This window comes from Haplochromis burtoni, unplaced genomic scaffold, assembly GCF_018398535.1.
Source record: "Haplochromis burtoni strain Fernald_Lab_line unplaced genomic scaffold, NCSU_Asbu1 Contig_110, whole genome shotgun sequence".
NCBI lineage: Eukaryota > Metazoa > Chordata > Actinopteri > Cichliformes > Cichlidae > Haplochromis > Haplochromis burtoni.
In genome coordinates, this window is record NW_024582471.1 from 206,662 (window position 1) to 231,138 (window position 24,477).

A 24,477-nucleotide genomic window follows, 5' to 3' on the forward strand; every position below is an offset into this window, starting at 1 on the left:
TTAAAACAAACAATAAAAGAGGACAACAAACAATAGGTAACAACACAACAAGCTAGACCAGCCAACTAGACAGAATCAAAAGCCAAAGTAAAAAAAACAAGTTTTAAGACGTGATTTAAAAGACTGGATAGACTCGGCAGTATGACTATGAACAGGGAGGTTATTCCAGAGTCTGGGTGCCACGGATGCAAAGGCCCGGTCGCCTCTTGGCTTCATTCGAGTCCTAGGTTGTGCTAGGAGCCTGTGGACGATCTATGAAACTGTACATAGCTTGTACTCACTACAGCCTGTACATACTTATAGTTATAGAATATTCATAACATACTTCATACCGTGTACATTATAACATACCATAATAGAGCCATTTCTGTAATATACTTACATATCTATATTATTGTTATATATATTTGTAATATATCTATATCATGGCTAAAGCACTTCTGGATGGGTGCAAACTGCATTTCGTTGCCCTGTACCTGTGACATGTGCAATGACAATAAAGTTGAATTCTATTCTATTCTATTGTAATACCTGCACTGATTGTTCTAAATCTTGCCTCTGACATCTGCCCTCCATTCAATAATAATTAAAAAGAGTAAAACTAACACTAAAAACAAGCACCAGGTACTTTCTTGGCATCATCATAGATTCCTAAGCAGTTCAATTTCACAGATATCAGGGAAAAGTCGAATTTATAAGCTGGAGCCAGCCCATATATCACTCAGCTGATGTTGGCTTATCACAGACATACTCGTGCCACTGTTTGCATTATCCAGCATTTACAGCTATCCTTTTCTTTTGACAGAAAGCAATGCAATAAAAGATGCTCGGGGGGATGTCAACACATAGTTTGTCCAGTACAGCAGTCCCAACTCTATAGTCTGCAGTATTTACAGCAGTATGTCTGCACCACGTAGAAGAGTAGCATCACAACTGGGCATGACAGAAACAATAGAGCCAAATTGAGGTGTGGATGCAGGTGAGGAGTGATGTCTTCACAGAACAGAAAAGATTTCTCAGCATCAAACCCAAAAGTCCTGAATCAATTGGGCTCCAATTTAAGCCATGGCATGAATTAGACAGGCTCTTGCTAAATAGCATGTAATTAACATGACTGATGTGACATGTTCAAAGTGGCCATACTTTTAGAGCCACAGGTGGCCCTTTCTGCTGCTACACTTTTCCTGCTAACTCAGTGTATTAATACAATCTGTCTCACTCATCGTAACAATACATAACAAGCAGCGCCCCTAATCACGATGCTGGTTAGACAGAAAAAATTGTGCTCCCTCTAGTATTTGTTCCGTGCCAACCACCTAGTTTTGTCTATTATTAGAAAGCTATTGTTGCTGCAAGGGGAAATGTAAAACACTTCATGTTTGCTGGAGACTTACCTGATTCAAAGCAATTATAAAAATTATGTAGAACTCAATACATACTGATTCCTATTAAGTGTCATTTGAGAGCAGAGCAGCAATTATTGCAATGGAAACGTCGTGCATTATTTCCTTTTAAAACACTTCAGACTTTGTGCTTAAAAGAAGAAAACGGGAAGTACTGAGGAAAAACAGAGAAAATGAGACAAAAAGAAGGAAAGAAAAGAAAAGAAGAAAGAAAACCTGAGCAAGAAAAAAGAAAGACAGACGGAGACAAAGCGGTGCAGAGACAGAAAAAAAAGAGGCAGATTGGGTTGTTGTACGGAGCCGCACTTGACTCTCTGATGTTCGGTGAGTTCTGACAGCTCCTCTAGTTCTGCGCTCCCCTACCTGACACTTCAGTAGAGCCTACTGCTGGTCTATGAGCGTCGCTGTGTGCGTCTGTGCACGTGCACGCTCGTGTGGCTTGAGACAGAGGCGGAGAGAGAAAGAGATTGTTTGGGGGACAATTCCTGTGAATTTCTCTTGTGTGAGTGCGTGCACTCGTGAGGATGTGCACATGGATGAGTATCTTAACTGCCACCAAAACCTAATTTTGTTCCTTAATTCAAAGCAAAATCGAGTTGAGCTGACATACACAGCAGGGGTAAGTGAGAGGGGGAGGATGCGTGCGCGGAGTGTGCGTGCATGCACGCCCGTGTGTGTGTGTGAGACAGCAACCCCCCTGTGGTGAGACCTAATTTAAAGTGGGGAGATGAACACAGCTCCACAGTGAGAAGCAGCCCCTGACAGGAACAGAGACAGACAGACACACACAGCAAAAATAAAACAGAATGAACCAGACAGAGAGGAAGCTACCTTTAGAGCGAGAGCAGGAAGCCCTGTTGGTTCTATAAGGTGAAAAAAAAACCTAACTAAAGTGCTGTCTTTCCCTCCCTATATCCATTTGCATGAGAAGTTGTGTGTTTGATTGTGGGCGTGTTTTCTCTGACTCACTGGGTTGAGCAGCACGGTGAGAAACAGCTCTCCCCCACGGATGCTTTTGTCCAGTTCTTTTGGTCCTCCGGGGTATTCCTTATAGTAGATGGTGTGAGTAAACAAGCCACACGTTTGGCGAGGCAGCACCTACACACAAAAACACAGACACAGACATATGATATATTTTCATTTTAAGTCAAAAGTGCGAATAAATAAGACAAATATCATTATCCAGCACTCATTCATGGCAATAATAATGACATTGGGACATCTCTAGCCTTGTTAGACTCCTGGGCTCACTCGTTCAGTATTCCCAGCTCCTTTTTCAGTGGTTTTTATGTTGAGAACTGGATGTATGTGTAAGTCAGTTTACTGGCAAAATAAAGAAACTCTGACACTACTTGGGTCATTCTGTTAATTATATAACTAACACTGCACCATGAAAACATGGCACAACAATGCTGGTCAAAAAAAAAATGCATTTTTGTGCTAAATACATATTTTCGGAGGGTACTCGCCCAAATCAATGTATAGAAAACTTCCAGGTTTGCATGCAAATCTTGGGTGGAGATGTTGTGTGAACCTTTTCTCAATGAAGTTTTGGATACCTTTAGTGCAGCATTTAGGCTATATTGATGTTAAAAAAAAAACTACAAAATGTTGAATTCACTCTGACCACTATAATAATAACTAATGGGTGAATTTGGGCTTACAGTTTTCACAGAGCATCAGAAAAAAGTGACAGCAAAATAGTTCTGATTTTTTGTAGAGGCTAATGTAGCCTTGAGCCTCTGGCTTCAAGCACAGATGAGGAGCAAGCTACAGACATCTGGTGACCTGGTTTTCATTTTCAGACTTGTAATCTTCATATGACATCTCTTTAAGCAGTTTATCCAATATCAAACCATAAAGCACTTTATATATATATTTTTGTAATATGGTGTGATCTCAATATTCCTGTGATCACACCTTGTTAAAGTGAGGGAATTCCCATTTAAGAGGCATATGAAACCAACGTGATGCAATGATTTGAAATTGAAAAGCTACAACAGCTGGTCCTATGTGAGCTTCTTTTGTAAACTACCGATCACTCATCCGTTTCAAATGCAACATACAAACAAACCAGGTACAAAGATGGCGTAAAAAATAACAGCAATGACTCGGATGACAGATGTAAAGATTAAATGATGATAAGATTAAATGTGCAGCTGTGTGTCTGTGTGGCGTTATCCAAACAGAAAATGCAGACATCTGAGCAGGTCATTCTGATGTGTCACACAGCATATGGCATTGTTAACTGCGTACATCTGCAGATGGCTCAAGTCACAGTCTTGCGCAGTTCAACAGACCTTATTCACAACTAGCGCTTTGACTTGGCGTAGGATTAAAAGGAAAGGCGTAATTACTAATGGTTTTATTCAATTCAGGTGTTCCACTTCCAGGCCCTTTGGTATTGTCCGTGCTGGCTAACTGGAACGTAGCCATAATAGAGCCATTATTATTATTATTATTATTATTATTAGGTTTTTAGCTCTACCTTTACTTTCCTTGTAATGACAAGTCAACATGCCGACTGTGAAAAAGGTTTATCAGAGCCCAATTAATGGTGTCAAAAGACACACCACCCCCTGCATCAAGTGCACTTGAGCTGTGTGTCCTAAAGTGCTATCCAGCCGAGATGTCTTCACCAAAGCAACAGAGACCTTGTTTTCATGCAGGTGTGCAGCACAAGGCATTGGTGATTAGTTAAATCTTCCTCAGGCACTGTTCAGTTTTTTTCACCTCACCTGCACCTGTTTGGTATTTTGGTAACTTGCTGTTTACTGAAGCAGGAGGAGATGATAACAGATTACTTTTAATCCCACCTCAAGCAGGTGCACTGTGCACCTTTGGCCATAAAAATACATAATAAAAACACCCCACACCCTGTACAAACTGTGTAGCTAGGAACCTACATACAAAAACTGGTCCAAAACGTCAGAAAACTGAACTGAGTAAAGACTGTTTTTTTCACCCCCAAAAGAAGTACTAGAAGTTAGACTGTTCATGCAAACAAACATTATTTCTGTTAATTTAAATGATTTTCCTGCGGAGATATGGAACAATGGGGGAAAATGAGAGGTTGTCAGATCGAGGGTTTTAATGGTTGATAAACTAAATGTATTTTAATTAGTGCATTAAATGATTAAATGAAGAGAAGAGAAGAGAAGAGAAGAGAAGAGAAGAGAAGACAAGACAAGACAAGACAAGACAAGACAAGACAAGACAAGACAAGACAAGACAAGAGAAAGGGTCTTTCAAAATAAGTGCATTAACTTCTTGTGAAGCACTTCTCTGTGTGAAATAGAAAGTAAAAGGCTGGAAGCACAGATATTGGTTTATCTATAAAACACTGCAGAGTCAAAAAGAGAAAGAGGGAGAGAGAGAAAGAGAGATGGAACCGGAGAGAGTGAGAGAGAAGGCCACCAGAGCCACAGACACTCAGCACTATTTCACCAAACCAATTATCCACAGAGCTATAGCTCAAACTGATATAGTACATTTTAAAAAGAAATGCACACACACACACACAAGTATGCATGTTTGCACATCTGCACGCGCATGCATACACACAAACACGCAGACACACACACGCAGCACAGCCCCATATCTCAGTGTGATTTGTTCTGATACTGTGGGTCCAGTGGGTGGCTCTCAATCTGCTGACAGAGACACACGCGCACGCCAATTTTACAGCCTTAAGACAACTTCCTGTCCTCCTCGGAACAAACAAAGATGGAGCGAGCGGCAGAGGAGAAAGAGATTAATCGACAGAAATTGCGGGAAAAATTGGAAGTGAAAAATGTGAAAGGTAAAGACAACGGGAAGGATGTGAGTGATGTCCCAGAATAGCAAGACAATAGGTCGGGAAGCGAGATGAAGCATCAGAATCTTAAAGTTCATCAGCTAATTTATGGTGAGCTCATTCGAAACTTCATTTTTAACTCGCGTGGAGGTGCACATTTATACACACATGAACCACCACACAAGCTGCCTCTCAGAAAAACTGTTCTGCCTCCGTGAGCTATGCTCTGATTTTTTTTTTTTTTTCTGGCCTCCCTTTGCTATTTAGTCAGTGTAGCGTGCAATGTCTTGGAGCGGGAGATGGGCCTTTTCAACACACTGGTTACACTTTAAACACAGTTTGATGTCACCACAGTAATGTCGCCTAAGTAGCTGTCGTGTAGCTTTCAGTCACATCACTTGATCTTAATAAAGATCTTGATGAAGCTCGTGTGACACGGGTGCATGGGTGGCGTGTCGGGGCAGCGGTTTGAGCCCAGGCTGGAGCCTTTCTGTGAGGAGCTTTGATGTTCCTCCAGTACAGTAGGTTACCTCCGGGTACTCCAGCATCCTCCCACACTCCCAAAGACATGCATGTTAGGCAAACTGGCTGATTGGATGGACGTGAGGTATGGCCATGGAAGTGCTTTAAATGCACAGAATAGTCTTCTGTGGATAAAAGACTTGCAGTGCTTTGAGTGGGGTGTAGGGCTAGAAAAGCGCTATGTAAATGCAAGTACTTTACATTATGAAAAAAAGCTTCAGAACAGCTAATAAATTCACCTCGAGGCGAGATTAATTTTTTAAACTGTGTTTTTCCAAAAACCAAAAGCTGGGCAAGTTCATCAAAATGAACATTTTAAGACATCCAATAATACTACTTCCTTTAAACACAGTGTTAATGAGGTTAAATTGAGCTTTTTTTTTAATATATTATACGATTAATGTGCATTGTTTTGAAGGCTTCTATAGGAGTGATTTAGTCACAGCATGTTTGGGTTACCTCGTAGATCACCAGTGGCAGATTATTCTGATTCACAGACCTGCGTTTAGTGTAGGATGCCAGAGGCAATGTCACCACATGTTTTTTTTTTAAATACCATTTCCTCCAACATGTAAATGCAGAGTCTGTACTTAGCAGTGACGGGCGAGTCCATCGGTCCGCGGTCTGATTTTGTGGAAGCAACACGATCAGGAAATCAGTCCCTTCATTTCCTGCCTGAGCTCAGCTGAATATATCTAATTTGCATATGTCCTTGCCCACTGTCAATGTGGATGAATATTTCCAACTGAGAAAACACAAAACAAGTTTGTTTCACTATTCAAAAGTGTGTCATTACAGCCTTCACTTAGGTTTGAAAGACAAAAGGAACAAGTGTTTCAAAGGCAACGCTTGGACAGCGATATCACTCCTGTCAGCTGTAAGCACGGAAATCTCTTTGTTTTGTTTCTGAGCATCTGAAATTGTTTCAGTTTTTCTGTCAGCAGCTTTTCAAGTTCTTCTGACATAAAACACAAACAATTTTATTTGTGGCTTTTCTTCTTTTCCATCTTTCTTTGCGATGTGTTGTTTCGTAAAATTGTTTAACAGGTATGTATCCGCTTTTCCCCCCCCTCATGTTTTGCTTTTCTCTTTATTGAATTCATTGATTCATAAGTTTTCATAAATCCTTACTATTGATCACGCACAATAACTTATTATAGCCTGTCAAAAAGTGAGCGTGCCATTGTAATGAGAGGAAGTAGGATTACGTCGATGTCTTTTATGATGCTGTCATGAGAAAATAAAAGTAGACTTCAGGGACTGATTAGAAAATTGACATAGCTGTCTGTTCAAATTGTTTGTTCGAGACCCTTATATGACAGAACAACACGGACCGGTAATTTTGGTGTCAGATGTGATTGGTTCTTTTGTCAATAGGGGAACTGTTGTGCACACTGACAAAGAGCCTGACTGACAAGTGAATGAAGAAAAGAGGGGGAGGCAGGGGGAGGGATGAAGGCAATTTGCTTAGGTGAAATGGGTGACAAAAGTTTTATTCTATTGTCGTCTCAAATGGCGACTGATGAATTATTTATTGGAGCATAAAAGTGCTAAAAATGCTCTCATTACCAAACCTTTTTAGTCTGCGGTACATCCTGCACATATAGAAAATAAACCTAAAGAAAAGCCCAGCCCGTCGACTGCACTGGGAAGCCATTAAATGTTAAATTAACGTGAAGCTGAGCATGCGGTGAGACAAGGTCAAAGAATTCATATCACATACACCTCTGCGTACACAGAGAGGTTACACACCATGCACAGCATCATTGATTTTTTGTTTAGGGGGCCGCAAGAAACAATCATCACGCAATTTGCTATTCAGCAAAGACTTATTTAAACACAGACGGGAGTCGTGCGGGTTTTTTCAAAGCAGGATAAAAGAACAGAGCCACAAAGCAAAACATTCAAACAGATTTAAGCTTTTTTTAAGTTCAGCTGCTCCACAAATTTAGAATCTGTTGTTTTAATTCCAGTCAGAGATCTAATATTTATTTCTTTATTTTTTTTCATCTGCAGGGAAGGACACTTGTTAATGTGCCTTGAGTGCTAGAGTCAGTCCCACAGAATAACATCTTCAGAGAAGAGTCATCATTTTATCTGGCCAACCTGACTCACCAGCTTTTGTCAGAATATGCTAGAGGTGGGCAGATCAATCGAAATATTGATAGTACCGACACCAATACTGGTATTGGATCTATGCTAGCACGATATGATCGATACTTTGTTGTAACTCTAACTGAATTGTGTTAAATTAATTACTTTTTGAAAGATGAAAACTATACCTCTAATGTGCTCTATGAAAAATATCTGAACCTTTTTGTGTTGACTGTCACATCTGTTTTATTTATAGACTATTACACGAACCAAATTCCTTTAGAGACGGGCACATTTACATTTACAGTTTAAAAAATACACGAAAAACTGAAAGATGTGTTTGATTTGTTTTGTTGTACGTTTGTTGAAATTAAAAATCACAGTAATTTAGTGGTCATTAAAATATGTTCAGAATTTCCAAATTGATGATGATTCATCGCAAAAGTTATGACACACTGATCTCCTCTAGATAACTTGCCTTTATAAGTTAAAAGTATCGTTATTGGCCATCCTGGCCCTATGTTTACTTAGTATCGGATCGATACCAAAATCGGCAGCGTCACACAGCACTAGAAAATGCACATCTATGCATGGTCTGCCAGGCCAAAGTGTTTTATTAAAAACATGTCTGCACACAGCACCAGCTCTGACTTCTATCAAAGAGGAACCCGCCACAACACAGAGCTGCGCAACAACAAGCTTAATGACTACTACTTCTAGCCTGAGAGAAGATGAAAATAGCAAAAAAAGAAAAAAGAAAAAAGGAGAAAGAAACAGCAGGGAAAATATAAAATAATGAAATAATCAGAAATATGTTTTCAGGAAAAAAAAAACATGTTTTGAAATGAGATATTTGACAGCCTGTTTTTTGGAGCGGGGGGGTTGGCATTTAGCTGCACACAAAACGAGGCATGTTCAGCTATAAATATCTAACAGGTAGATGGGAAGAGCCTAATTGGTTTTCATGCATTTGCAGCAATATGTCAATTAATCAATGTGTATTTATCCACACGAGCAAGGAGGGATGCATTTGCATGTATGTGCTGAATGTGAAGCTGATCGCCTGCGTCATCTCCTCACCATTATGCTGTTGTGGATGAAGCCCTTACGGTAGCGGGCAGGTTTGAGGTGGGGGTACTCTTCAGTGCTGGTGACCCGAATGTTCCACACACGTTTCCAAGCCTCATACAGCTGCAGGTGGACCGGGTAGACACCCGAGTGGTGAGGGGCCACAGCGTAGCCCATATCCACCGGGATGTTGTGGTTCTGGAGAGAGGAGACGTGCAAAGACACGGAAAATGAGGTTTATACACATAAACAAAGAAATAATGGCATGCTTGCAGCTCCCAAACAAAGGACTTTGTAGCACATAAACAGCCTGACCTTGCAGATGAAGCACGTGCCTTGTACCGTGTTTGTTATGATGCTGGCCTTCGGGTTGGAAATTAAAAAAAATATATAGTTTGTACGAGCATGTGTGCGTGTGTGTGAGGGTGGATGGTTGCCGGGTGCATCCCGAAGACTGATGGTGTTGTCCTTTGCTCTGACACACACCTACACACACTGTCAAAGCTAAGCATCGGCGGCCAAAGGGGATGAAGGAGTGAAGTGTGCATGTGTGTGTGTGTGTACAGCAGAGGCTAGTGATCAGACTTTATGTTCACGCTCACCTTCAACAGCATGAACCAACCCCTCCTCGTTGTCTCGCGTGTGTGACAACGAATTCCAGCACGGTCATACAAATCATTTTTTGCTCGCTCACACAAACACAAACACAAACACACAGGTACTAACAAAGCAGACAAAATAAAGCAGTGCAGAGCAACAAAAAGCACTCAACCTTGAGGGCTTCAGATTAACCAGGAGACATTAAATAGGACTCAGGTGTCTTTTAAAATAAGTGCATCATTCCCAGCAGGGATATTACATTTTATTTGTCTGTCGGAAGCAAAATTGTTCCTTCGCTGCTGCGCCCCAACCAAGTCTCAGTCTGTTAAAACATGCCCATATGCAACTAATTTGTTTAGCAGGAAGTGTAATCTCCCCAAACATTTGTAAATATATCATCAAACATAAAATAGCACAGTTTACATGGCATATGTTATCGTGTTTGATGTCAAATCGCAATATGAAAAAGGCACCAAAACGTCCAATACACTTTTTAATGACTCCAATTTATTAAATCCAGACACACCTATATTATTGCATGATTTTAAGCATGAAAACAATTCAAACTGGTGACTTATAAAAATGTAATTCCCCGCAAAGTTGGCATAAAAAGGGAAATTATCTATAGGGACTGAAAGTGGCTGTAAAAATGTTTACATGTGCTCTAAAGTTGAGCAACACGGGAATAATCTTTCGGCACTGACTCGCTTTTGAAGCCAGCCTCATGTGGCCACGCAAGGAACTGCAGTTTTGCAATGGCTTCATTTTCAGCCCCACATGTCAACATAGATGCCCTTGAAAAAAGTGCAGTCTTGGGAAATTCGTATGATCAAGGACCCACAAGACGAAAACCACACTGACAGAGACGGTGAAAGAAATATGTGTGCGTGCTTGCCCATCCATCTCACCAGAGCAAACTCTTTGTTGAGGACCATCTGCTCCAGCAGTGAGGACTCATTGTGGAAGAGGTGAGGCTGCATGTGGCTCCACATGTGGGGGAACCACCAGAACTCATCTACATACTTCAGTAGCAGATCGTCTCCCTCGTCCTCCTCTGCTGTGCCTACGCTCACAAAAACGCACAAACAGAACAGGGCAAAAGGAGAAATAAAGCATTAAGCACCTTACAACAACAGGCAGATTCAGATTACGTCCAAATGAGTGCTATCCATAGCTTCCTGCTGGTGCAGGGTTAGATAAGAATCACTATGCAACCCAATTGTCTTAAGGTTGTGTTACTAAATATGGTAGTCCGATACCATGGAGATGATGCCATAGCAATAACAGATGCGATGGAGATGTGTTCTAGTCTGCATCAGATTTCTTCTAATTATAATCATGTTCGGCCTCACCTCGATTTTTCTTTTCCAGTGAATCCCACACCTTCATTCTCTTACTGCAGATTTAGACAATTTAAGTAGAAAATCAATAAGCACTGTCCTTGGAGCCAGAAGGCAGCGGAGGATCCAATGCAGTATGTCATAACCTCATAAATGTGTTAAATGTGTTACTGTGCAACTTTAAATCTAAAGCTATTAAATAACATATATTGGTTTTAGTGATGATGTGATAACATATGCACACTATAATTATAATTAGAACCATGTGGGTCACGTTATTCCTGTATGTAAAGGATGGATGTAGCTACCCTGCTCTGTTGGTTAGTCCCATCCTAAAGCCTGTCACCATCCTGATGCTTTGCAAACAGGTGTGACCTGTCATACATGGATGGATCGAACTAAGAAACTGAGGTGCATTCGTCATATGCCAGCTACTTGAAAATTATACGGTAGCTATTCCCAAATGCATATTCTGATTGTTGGTCTCTAACTATGGCCATAATTTCGAAAATTACAGTTTTTCTAAATCGCTTTGGTGCAACTCTCACACCAGAAACGTCATTCTCACTGTTCTTAACGCAGTTCCCAAATCAGTAACGCATTTCCCCACCGACATTAGGCTTTCTCATTATTTTTATGCACACTGCTGTAATTTTACACGAGCTTCACTGATATTCGTATTTCAACGCTAAAAGTATTTGTTAGTGTGTCGACGCAGTTCTCATTTGAATGCCACAGCTTGTTAAAACCGTGTGTACTTTTGTGTGTCAGTACCCTTCATCTCTCACTTTCCTGAATACTGTCCAGTATTGCATTAGTGTTCTCAATCAAATCACTTCAAACTTATTTCAAATATTTTTGAAAGAGCAAGGCCAGCAACACACTGTCAGTGCTCGTAAAAATAAACACATGTTCTCAATAGTCACAGCTACATGCCATGTCACTGCTAATTAGACACAAGGATATACTATACATATACACCCACTGGTCACTTTATTAGTTACACCTTGCTAGTACTGGATTGGACCCTCTATTGCCTTAAGAATAGTTTATGTCATAGATTCAGGAAAGCGCTGGAAATATTCCTCAGAGATTTTTCTTCGTGCTGACACGACAGCAACTGCGTGATGCTGTCAGCTGCTTATTCAAATTTCCCCTTCCACTACATCCCAAAGGTGTTCTGGAGCACTGAGATCCACATTCAGTTGTCTTTCTTCCATATTGTGATGCTCAGTTTGAACTTCAGCAGGCTGTCTTGACCATGTCTACATGGCTAAATGCTTTGAGTTACTGACATATGATTGGTTGATTAGATATTTGCATTAGCGAGTAGTTCAACAGGCGTACCTAATAAAGTGTTTGCTAAATGTAAGTAGTGTGATTTTAGTGGACTACACAGTACTTGGTGGTATGTTCTGAGACTGTTTTCTGTGTTCTGATGCATATAGTTACACATGCATCATTTTGCATTCATTTGAAGTTTCAAATAAATCCTTCACATTTCTTCTTTGTGACTGAACACTTGTCACTCCACATTATGCCTACATTTTTGCAGTATTCTTTATAAAGTCACTAAGGCTTATCATAAAAATACCAAACTATTTGGTGTCCAAGTCCTAAAATGGTGATGAAAGGGTTTGTATTCATTGGTTCATTGCAGCTGCTAACTGTACCAAAACAGTGTAGTTTATACTTCTCTGCAATAAGTTTCCCTTTCTTAGAGTCACCTTAGTGGAATATTAATTAAACTATAAAGATGTATTTGTGTCATGTTGATTCATGTATGGAAAAACTGCCTTTCAACAGGAGAAAACCTCCAGCGGAAGCAGGCTCAGGGAGGAGCGGCCATCTGCCGCGACCGGTTGGGTGGGGAGAGGAATAGTTGGTGTGGAGCACCCACAATTTCATTGTACATGTACAACGACAATAAAGGCTATGCTATTCTATTTTATTTGATTCTCTTAAGTATGTACACATCATTTTTTGTATTCATCATATTTAAATTATTTTGCAAAGGTTAGATAGAAAAACATGAGAAAACCCACCTGTGTGGTAGAACTTCCCAGAGAAGCCCAGATTAAAGGTAAAGTTGGAGATCTGAGAACGAAGCTGCTTCTGAGTATCAAGGAGAGCCTGTAAACACAGACAGACAGTCAGACAGACAGATAGACAGATGCAAAATAAAAGCAATATGTTTATTTCTCCCCAGCGAGTCTACACATACAAATTGGTTTTAGATCTTGTGTTTCTGTGATGTATATTTAAGTGAGCACTTGTTCCTTCGACAGCTGCCAGGATGGCCGTATGCTCATGTCAGTACTTAAACTATGGCTGCTCAATGGAAGCAGTCACCAATGTGCTCTTGCACTGTGTCTCATTATTAGAGTCTCCTCTTTTGTTTTCTACATGCACAAGTCTTCCGTTCCCGTACTTAAAGTTTCTGCAATCTCTAGTTTCAGTGCTCGAATCAGGATTTTCCTCACTTATTTAATGACTTCATTAGTTTACTGGCCTTTAAACAAAGACTCTGTAATGAGTGTTAACTAAAGAGAGTCGCACACTCTGCACACACACACACACACACACACACACACACACCGACAGTAATGCAAGTTAATGAAGGTCAGTGCATTAGTAGCCTCTGGAGGGTGGACTAATACCCCCACCCCAATACACACACACACAATCTCCTCCCTTCTGATCACTGTTTCCATCCATCCCTAACATTACCAAGTGAAACCCTGAATATCCCTGCTGCCTCTCTCTGTCTCCCTTTCTCCTTCTATTTTTCCATCTTCCCACTTGTGAGAACCTGCAGCTGCCTCTCTGCCCCCCTTCCCCATTTGTCTTCCACCCCTCCCACCCTTCTCTCAAACTCCATCTCTCCCTCGCTTGCTCCGTGAAAATGTCACATTCTCAGGAGACAGGGCTGCTCTAATTTGAAAGGAAGGCTAAAGCACCATGGAGGAAAGAGCGCTCACTCTCCCTTTCTATAGCCCTCTACCCCTGCTCCTTCCCCCGCGCTCTCACACTCTTCTTGCTATCGTTGCACTTCCTCGCCATTTGCACCCGCAAATATTTTGTTTATACATAAAACTCTTGTAATTCTCTTTATATCTCAGTCTGCTGGGTCTTTCCGTTGGGCTATAAGCTCCACGTCTCCACTACCAATCTTTGTCATGCCGCTTTTAATCGATCCCCAGGAACCCTCCGTGATTTACGAGACCTGAGCACAGCTGAACTGAGAGCAAGGAATTGGTTCCAGGCAGTCTTCCCCACTCCCGCGCTCCGTTTTCCCCTCTCTTATTTCCTCCCGAGTGTGTCTCTCAAACCAACAAATACACAGACACATGCGTGGAGTGTCTTCATTAACTCTAATCTAATGGTGCTGAAGATGGCTGCATGCTGACAGATGTGCACAACTCCCTAATCTGATCCCCTGTCTACTCTGCTATGACACCCTCTATATCTTACGCACACATGCACACGCGAGCCAACGTGTGGATAGAAAGACTTAAGAATTAAATTAAGTTTGTAGCTGAGTGCTTTGCATGGTAACTCAATCTACACTGCCTGATGCACTTGGTCAAAATGTATTATTAACGCGTGTGTAGATAACTGTGAGACTCGGCGTAGGTGTGTGTCCAAGTGTGCGGTATATTAGTTTGAACGTCTCATTTGTATTCTGTTACCAAACATCCACAGAGGAAACAGAAGAGTCACAAAGAAAATGTTTGCTGCTTTTAGCATGTTTGGCTATGAAAGTCAGCATCATGGCATCTCTGTTTCATCGTATGGATTTTTGGGACTTTATCCCTCTGCTCTGGAGGCCTGAAGGGGTCATGTCTGGTAAGAGATAGAGACTGAAGCGTGATGACCCGACTGTCTTCCAGTCCTCGTCTTGTGTTTTACTTCTGTAGAGACCTCAAAGACAGTTTTGTGTGCAGATACTTCAGGATCTCACGGTTTTCTCTTATCTAGAGGGAAGTAAAAAGGAACCTATCTGTGGAAGGATAAACTTTAGAGCTGGATAAACACCAGTGCTCATCGCTCTTCTCCTTTGCTTTTGAAACCCTTTACATGCAGGTCTTCTGAAAGATTAGACCCGCATAAGGGTAAACCTGTGTCTCACTAAATATTTTCCTCCCATTTCTGACTCGACACATACTTTTACTGTGTCGCAGCATAATTGTGAACAGACTGTGTTTTTAAACTCTTTTTTTGATGTTCCATTTTTTGGGGATTCTAATTTGAGTCCTCCTGAAAAGGATTATTCTGACATGAAGCGCTGTGAAAGGGACAATGTGATGTTGACAAATTGTTGCATCAAAGAAGCTGCTATTCAGGAGCCAACTCTCACATTGTAAACATCAGAGAAGCAACTGACAGGGTGATGTTTTTTCTTTTTTTCTTTTCAAAACTCTCGGCAATTACAAAAAAACCTTTACCAGCAACAAATAACTGAGACAGGGTTCTCAACCGTGCGTCAGTTCTCGAGTGGCTTTCCAAATCCATTCAAAAGCTAGATTTTGGTGGGAAATTAATAAAGAAAGCTGAAAAGAAACAAAGAAGACAGAGTGTTTTGTTAATGCCTCGGTGATAGCAAAGCAAAACAAAACACAGCAGACACTAATCAGAAAACAAACAAACAAAAAAAAAGAACCCAGTGCGCTCGGTGAACGATTGCTGTTTACTGCTTTCAAATTAGACCCAGCTTCTCAGAGTTTATGAACCACTAAAGTATGTGCAGGTATGAGCAGGGAGAAGCGTGGGTACATGGTGAGCAATAAATAAAATAATAATAATAAAGGGAGTTCACTTCCTTCCTTTAATTCTGCCTCTCAGAGGGACAGAGACGTCTCCTTGTGCTGGTTTTCTTAGTGGAGCTGAAAAAAACAGCCCGAGTGTCTGCTGGATCCTGAGAATAGTTTTGAAATTGGCCAAAAGTGATTCTCTCTGGTAGGCAAAGTGAGAGTTGGGAGGCAGGACTATGCAGGGCGCGAGAGATCCTTCCAATCCGAGCGATGAAGGTAAACGCACACACTGGGATTAGCGGTCGAGCAATAGCCCTAATTTCTGTGCCCAATCCCACTGCTTCCTAACACTGCTAGTGTCAGAAGCGATGCCAGTTGTTTCTGTGTATGTGCGAGCGGTAGTGTGCGTCGGCGCGTGTACTTTCATGTGTGTGTGGAGGAAGAGTTGCCAGCTAGATGTTGGAGTTCAAACAGATGGTAGACAGGCATCTGGACAGCTGGCACTCACTGCCTTTCAAAAACCCTTTACAGCAACCACCTCTTCACCATATCCCCATTCTGTCATTCTTGCATTTGCACTGCTTCTTTTTCTCCCGTTCCTTTTCCTTTCCACAGCTCTAAGGCTCACTGGGATATCTAAAATAATAAGAGCAATTATAAAATAACTTATTTTAAGTCGAATTTTTTTTAACACACAAGTAAATTCGAAGGCGAGAGAAACAACAAACAAGAGAGGAACACTTATCGAGTTTTAATTCCTCTGCGAAAACGAAGCGGGTCAAAGTTCTTGATTCATCTACATGAGTGCTTTGTGCCTACACTGTATGTGCGTGTAATGTTAACACTAGACCAGCAGATTTAACTGGGTCAGGCATCTCTATTTGATGAGCAGAAAGAAAACCGCACTAGTTAATGCCAGCCTTCCCTTCGCTCACTCTTCCCGTCCCTATTCCACTTCCACGCTCACTTGTCAGATTCAAGCCAGTGTAGCCTATTATATTGAAGCATTTTTACTAAATCATCTATTCACTTGCATTTACGTTTCCAAGGTACTTGTGATTGCTTTGGCATCGCCATACTCACGCTAAATTCTACTTGGCAGCCCCTCAAGGAGTTTGAGTTTCAGTGATTGCAGTGACTGCAAAACCTGCCTCATTTTGTGGGAGAAAATAATGGCCCGCGGCCACATTCTTAGAGTTTAATTGGAGTAAAACTAGAGCACTGACAACAACTGTTAATTAAACCAAATGAGTTATAAAGATATATATGCATATATGTTTTTTTTAATAGGTAAATGCTTTCTTTGCAGTACTCTTTACAACACTGGTGACTGGTCTTAAAAAATAATTAAATAAAGACAATTTAATCTTGCAAATTCATTTCCCTAATAGCATATCTGTAAAAGTTCTCTGCAGGGTTGGCTGTGATCATTTCTCTCGCCCTGATCGGGGGGATGAGTGAGAGCAGATGTCAGGATGCATCATGCTGGAAGCGTTATCCCGCTCTCCTCTGGCATCCTCTATATAATTTCTTTTTCTTCTTTCCCACCTGCAATGTTGTCATTTACCTAAAGGGTACGTGCTTTAAATGATTGTAGCACAGACAAAAACAAAGAGCTTTGTGTGCCTGTTGTAACAAAAGACCCTAATCAATCCTCTTTCTCGAATCTCCTTGGCTCTGCACTGATTTTTTTGTTGTTGTTTAATCTTTCATCCACTGTTTATGTCTTTTTTAATTCATTAGTTACGTAACAGCATTTGGCAAACTGGCAAACGGATATGGAAAGAGCTTAGTTTGATTGACTTAAGTTGCAAATGTGCATCATACTTAATTGGGTCTAAAGATTAACTAGAAATTGGATTGCACAATAAATTAGAGACAACTAAGCCAAAAACCTTCACTGAAATCTGTATATTGCTCATTTTGTGTAATGCCATTTTTGTTTTCAATTTAAGGTTAAATCAAAGCGATTATAAGGATATTTTAAAATAAAAGACTTTAGCTCAGACATTTATTTCAAACTGGCGTGCCGCACATTGTTTTCGGCCCTGTGTCAGGGAACGCTGCAAAAACCGGGCCTTCTATTCAATCTTACAGACAAAATGGTACTTTACGGTTTATTAGGCCACATGAAAGTGGCAACTATTTGACTCGCTAAATTGAAAAAAATAAAAATCATGAAAATGGCAAAAAAGAATTGCCTGGTTCTGTTTCCGTAAACACAATTTAATCTTATTTACTCAACTATTTGTTTCTTACAAGTGCAAGATGTGGACTGGGGGTACATAAAAAATGGCAAACTGTGGGCAGTTTCCTAAGATATGATGACATTTCTAGCGCTGGACAATTGAATATATACGCATAAGAATATGAGGGGAGAGGTTATACAACACAGAAAAGTTCTGTGTTGGCATGAGGCAACCGTGCAAATCAAAACAATCTTTTTCAGATGACTGCAGCCCCGTGTTCTGAAAGAGTGTGCATGTCATGGCATCTGAATCCACAAGCAAGATGCATGTTTACACTAGTGTTTCTTCTAAACTTGATGATGCCACTACAGAAAACACCTTGGAGAGGAAGAGAACGAGAAGGGAGTCGAGAGAGAGGCTTAGAGAGGAATACAGATAGGCCAGAGATAGTGATCAATGACTCAGGCGAGGAGGAAGGTGTGTGGAGGAGGAGGAGGTGGAAGGGTGGAAAGGTGGAGGTGATAAAGAGAGATCTGAAGATGAGGATCTGACACCTCCCTCAGGACCACTCTGAGGCGGAGGAGAGGAGAAAACCTACACGCATGAATTAAAAAACACAACCACTGGCACAAGTATCATTGATGGGAGCTTTTGACTGGCATCATTCCTCATTTTGAGAAATGTCATCCGTGGGGTGCCTCCCTGTGAATCATTTTAATAGAGGAAATACAGCTGTGTGTGTAAGTCTGTGTGCAGGCAGAAAGGGAGGGGGGTGTAGGTATTGTTTGTCACCAGATGAACTCGTGGGGTGAGACTAATGACGAGTGCAGAGAGAAGGAGGGTGGCATTTTAATTGGTCTCTCTCTCTCTGTCTCACTCCAGTCTCCTCTCGGAGAGAACATGAGACTGAATGCTGGCTCTGCAGAGGTAAAAAGGGATTTCGAGCACTGCTCCTGCAAACATCTTGTTCCACTAATTGATCGATAACATTCCGTGTTACATACTTTGCTGCGATGTTGAACATAAGCTGCCTTCAAAGCACCGGGGAGGATTGTATTTGTCCTTCAAAAGTAGTTATTGTGGTATCTTTCATTTATTTTTTCATATCATATGTCAGATGTCACATGGTTGAATGAAACCATTATGAAATATGAAAAAAAAAATGCTTGGACAGACCTTCGAGCCGCTTGATTACGGGAGATAAAAACGCCCTTTAATATCATCACAGTCATCGGTCGGTCACTTCTGACCCAAATTGAATCAACAACAATTTACATATTTTACTCCATAAAGCTATCTCCATCAGACCTTGGCAGACAGCTCGCTTTTGTGATTAAAATGATTTTGCCGAATTCTGCTAGTTTTCATCTTTTTCAGCTGTCACCTTCACACAAAGCCAGATGTATATTACGCACAGGGTCATCTAATATGAGTCATCCCTTTCAACAGCTTTTCAGTGACATCCTGCTCGAAGGGACGGGCTTGTTTTTAAGAGCCCATCTGAAATCTAAGCAACAGCTTTTACTACTCAGTCTCTGCACCGTGACAGACGTAGCAGAAAACAGGGGAAATGAATGGGTGGATCACATCATTATGAATGTTAAAGCCCTAGCATCACCTAATATTGCCTCCAAAAAAACGGCTTCAACACATAAGAGCAGGTTTGCCTCTGTCAGTCGGGATTGTTCTGGCTCATTCTGCAGATGCTCTGTCGATTTTTGCTGGCTGGCTCAACACCTTTGTGTTTTTTCTTTTTTGTCATTTTTCAACTGGACCACTTTTTGCAGTGTGCACTTTACCCCCGCTGGGGTAGGCCGCTGCTGCTGAATGTCAACACCCAAGGTTTCCCAGCAAAAACACGGCATTGTGACGACGTGATTAAAGTTATTCGCTTATTTGTCAGTGGTTTTAATGTTGTGGCTGCTGGTGCATGTGGTAAGTTGCCTTACTCATACTGTAATCTGACAACTTCACCCGAGGCTGTCCATCTCTGAGGGGACAGCTGCTACAAATCATCATATTCCTGCTCCCTTACTTCCTCCCTTCTGATTTCTCATTTCCCTTCAGCATTTTGTTTCTCTGAAAATGCAAAGTTAGCTTCTAGCTCTTCCCTTGGGCGCAGCGCTCTAACTTTCTCTACCTCCCCCCTCCCGCCCTCAAACTATTTTCCTTTTTGATCTTTTCCTTGAGCTTTCCTGTCTGCTATTGCCAACTATCCTGAAGTATAGAGAGACGAGTCGAAATATGGAGGTAATGTGTTTCAAATGGCATCCCTCCCTTTTTTTTCCTGATCCTATCTCTCTCTATCTATCCATCTCCTCCTCTCCATCGCTTACTCTGTGCGCATCTCCCTGCCCTTCTGTTATGGCACTGGTTCATCCTCATGTATATTTATGCTACAAAGCTGAAGAGTCAGGCAGACTTAAAATGAAAACTCCAACTAGGGAGCATTTGTGTGTTCATTTCGTGAACGCGCAAATGCGCTCAGCAATGTGTGCGAGAGTGTGCCTGCGTCGCTGCGTGGAGGTACATGTGTGTGACCGTGTGTGAATATGCACTCTTTTATCCTTTTTGGATAGAAGCATCTTTTTTATATTCAAGGGTGGAATTCCTCTCCACTTCGCCACACACTGCATTCCTGCTTTTTCAGCCCTCTCCATTCCTCTCATCTCCAGCCCAAATTTCCGCCACGGACAGGTGCCTCATTTTTTGTCAGTGCCTGACAGGACAGGTGAAAGTGACATTCTAATCTAAAGCAGTAATTCAGGAAGCAACCAACCACACACACACACATTTCTATATCACGTATATATATCCTGTGACTGCAGGGGGATGAGCAAACTCTTCTCTTCTTAGCTCATGCACGTAACCACATAACAGCAAAAATCTCACCTTCCTTAGAGTCCTCCCCCGACACGCACACACAAACACCTCCAACAGTCGCACGGACCGACACACTGCTATACATGAAAACCCCCCAAAACACAATTTATTTTGCTTGAACCTCTCGGAGCGAGAACGCACTGGGAGAATGTGACCAATGATTTCAAACAAAATTCCTCCTGCTGGGGAGATTTATCCACCCTCCAGCAAACATGAAATACTTTTTCTCTCATAAATATTACATTCACTCAAGATTTTAAGTCTTTGGAAATATTTTACTTTGCCACGCATACATCACTTAGGTTCACGGCTCTTTATCTGCATATATATATATGTGTGTGTGTGTGTGTGCGTGTGTGTGTGTGTGTATGTGTGTGTTTGTTCATGCAAGCGTGTGTTTTGAAACAATAGCTGTCCTGAGAGGCAGGCTGCATGGCTGACTCTCCTTTAGTTTTCCTAAGAGGAGGAACGTGGGAAATAGGAATAAATGCCATTCATCTTTTGACTGGCTCATTCACTACCTCTCTTTCTCTCTCTCCCCCTCTCTCTCTTACCCCTCCTGTTTCCCCCTTTCACACCACATCTTTGTTCCTTTAAATGGCCCCTTTTGGCTAAATCTCCATTTGAGAATACCCTCTCGTTGTACCCCAACAAATATGCACTTGATACAACAAACACACAGGGGCCTTACACACATACAAAAGCTCCTCCAAATATCTCCTCAGAGCACTCATGCCCGAGCTAAAAAAAAAAAAAATCCTCTAAAATACTCTCCTGGAACAATCTTCTGCTGAGGTGACTTACAGTGCAATCGGAAAAACCTCCTTATCTCCACCGCTGCACTGCCATCAATTACTGTTTTTAGAAGTTGATACCAGAATGAAAAATCTAATCCAACTCAACTGACCCGACATGAATTCATCCTCCTTATCCCTATCTTTCTCTCTCTAATTCACATTATCTCACACACACACGCATGCCCCAGCTCCATCATACCTTCACATCCTTGGCATTCATGCGTGTCCCTTCTTTCCCCACAAAAATGTCATCTATATCCACCAGTATGTGCCGGTCCAGACCCAAAGTAAGCTTCCTGTCTGTGAGGTAGGAAATGGCATCCACCAGGATGAGTCTATGGAGCCAGTAGGCCAGTCCCTGGCCAAAAAGCACTCTCCTCACCCCATCGTATAGTCCCATGTCCTGTACCACTGTGGCCTGGAGGCCTTGACTGAACCCAGGCCCTGAATTATCACCGCTGCCTGCGCCTCCACCCTCCTTAGCCCGTGCGTGCAGCACCGCCTGGTATGTGGAGTGATTAGAGGAGAATGAAGTCCAGTCTTCACCGGGTAAAGGTCCTCGATCTGTCCCGGGTTTGGTAAGGTGGAGAAGAGGTGAACTAGAGACCACACAACAGTCCCAAAGCGCCTGGTTGGTCCTAAGCACCAGCGGTAGTCCTCGCAGTTTGAGAGTAGATGGGGAGTTTTCCGTGGAGCGATAGAAACCGATGATGCCCACTCTATACTCAGTACAGTACTGATGCAACAGCTGTCTGTTCCACGTGTCTGCATTTGCATACTTTAACAGATTCTCATAAATGATGAGCGAAAATCGTCCACGGCCCTTTTCTGTAAGTGGCGGAAGGTCGCCCTTTCCTGAAGCAATCTCCATACGGAACTGGAAATGTGCCGACTCCAGTATAGCTACAATGTCTTGGCCAAGCTGGGAGTACTGGGACTCCACCAGTACCAAAACTACTTGGTCAGTGTAGACATGTGTGTGAGGAGGGTTGGGAGGGTAGGGGTACGGGAGCTGACGATACGGGGACATGGAGAGCGGCTGGGAGCAGGCGGGCTCAGGGGATTGTCCGAGCTGCATGGAAGGGGAGGAGTTCGTAAAGAGAAAATAGGCAGAGAGGAGCAGGGAGACGAGACAGCAGGAGGCCAATAAGAGCAAGAGCCTTCGTAAATGGCGGCGGAATCGGACGGCCACAGTCATTGCAACCTGTTGAGGGGTCGTGCGCAGGAAGAAGTGACGTCTTTTGTAGTTTGTTGAAGTCTAGCGAGTGAGTCCAGGAGACAGAGCGTTTCTGGAAACCTGAGCGATTGACTAGGCGTGAGACAGGAGCAAACCCACAAAGCCACTCAGGTGTGTGTCATGTCACCATGGCAGTCGGATAAGGGAGCTGTGCCGGATGTCAGGGAACAAAGGTCTTGATTGAAGCAAAGTAGCCGAGGTGCTCGACTCCCAGTCCTCGTAGTGGAATCACGTGCGCAGATGGAGGTGGGCGATGATTAATATCTGCAGGGAAAGGGGACAAGGAGAAAAGAAGAAAGAGTGAATTTGCCGGGCAAGGTTGAATAGTATGCATTAGTTCTCTGCGTGCCTGCTTGCGGGTGTGTGTGTACCTTGGTTGTGCCACCCTGGGGAATGTGAGGGCACAGCTGGTAACTACTGTGCTGATTGAAAACAACTCGCATCCTTAGGGCTTAGCCAACCTCTGGCACACACACACACACAAATAACATCACAGTTAAAAAAGCACAGACACAACACAAAAGTCAATCCCCGCGAATAAACAACAGCTGGTTGTGTGTTAATATGGCTGTGCAGGGAGGTGGATATGGGCTCAACTAATCACTCCTATAAAGTTCCACTGAGAATACATCTAATTGCGCCAAACTCTGTGCACCTCTGTCCCATTTCTGAGCCTAATCATCTGAAATACCACAAAATTAGAGTCGGAATCCTTTAGCCAGGAGCACTAATCTGGGGGGAGTCCATGACAGTACAGAGGAAATGAAGAGCGGGAGAAAAGCATAAGAATAAGAGAGACAGAGAAAAAGAGCGGAGAGGGGAAAAAAATGCAATGAATTATAGAAAGAGACAAAAAAGACCAGGATTAGCATCTTAATGTATTTGCCGGGAGCCAGGGAGAGAAAAAGATCCCACAGCATCTCTTACTCTTTCTCCCCCCCCATCCTCCAATCCAAGTTCTGTCATTTTGCACCCTTCTTCTTCTCTCCTTCTGTCTCTTTGAATATCAATAGTCTTTCCTCATGTTCTCCACCCTTCTGTCTTCCTTGCTTTTAGTGAACACGAGAAACAAGAAGGTCGCAGAGGAAGGGGGCTTTAAATATAACACCAGAAAATGAAACAGGGATGATGTGAAAATGTATTCTTTTTATCTCTACGCCAACATGAAGAAGATAGTTGTATGATTTACTTGAAAAAAATATATGTCATCCTAACTGGGACTTGAATTAGGAGTAGTAGCTCTGATAAATGTGTTCAAAAGTTACACCCGCGTGAAAAATGCGGAGGATACTCTTAGAAACAGAGCGTAAGAGGCGGATAAAGAAGCGCCTATGACTTAGGGACAGGTGAGTTTCTCAACAGCACGGTTGAGCTGATTGAACCTGTTACTCTATGCATGCATGTGCCCCACTGTTGGAACCACAGGAGGGCGCTGGAATTGGATTAACATGGACAGTTGGACGGCTCATGTGGAAGTTTTCGCCCCTTTTTTAATAACTTAATGCGCTGTTGTCGTTAGTAAGAAAAACAATAGGAAACAGCTCTTGCTTTGCACATTTTGTCAATTTTAATATGAAACAAAAAGTTTGTGCAGCTTTGAATTTTTCAAAACTGCAGTTTTTAGCTAAAAAAAAAAAAAGGGAATTTTGGTGTTTGTCACAAAATAACTGTTGATGGTTTATAACTGATGATATTTTTATCTGCGACCTTTCTTTAAAATCCGAAAGACAAAAAAAGAAGCTTTAGATTAACAGTGTAGTTCTTCTACCTATATTAGGAAGGCTGAAGAGGGTG

General features: G+C 42.0%; 1 protein-coding gene across 3 annotated transcripts in view; it reads right to left on the reverse strand.

Moving 5' to 3' along the window:
• The window catches only part of ndst3 (N-deacetylase/N-sulfotransferase (heparan glucosaminyl) 3), a 49,780-nt gene that overhangs the window by 24,673 nt on the left and 630 nt on the right, over nucleotides 1-24,477 (reverse strand). For 2 of the 3 annotated variants that reach the window (XM_005928218.3, XM_005928220.3), the window contains exons 2-6: nucleotides 21,646-22,947; nucleotides 12,869-12,956; nucleotides 10,392-10,546; nucleotides 8,896-9,081; nucleotides 2,373-2,501 (exon numbers count right to left, since the gene is read on the reverse strand). In XM_005928218.3, the coding sequence (XP_005928280.1) occupies nucleotides 2,373-2,501; nucleotides 8,896-9,081; nucleotides 10,392-10,546; nucleotides 12,869-12,956; nucleotides 21,646-22,644 (1,557 nt within the window). In that variant the 5' untranslated portion in view covers nucleotides 22,645-22,947. Of the gene's footprint in view, nucleotides 1-2,372; nucleotides 2,502-8,895; nucleotides 9,082-10,391; nucleotides 10,547-12,868; nucleotides 12,957-21,645; nucleotides 22,948-23,054; nucleotides 23,147-24,477 lie in introns of all 3 variants that reach the window. The other variant, XM_042223376.1, reaches the window with a different exon arrangement.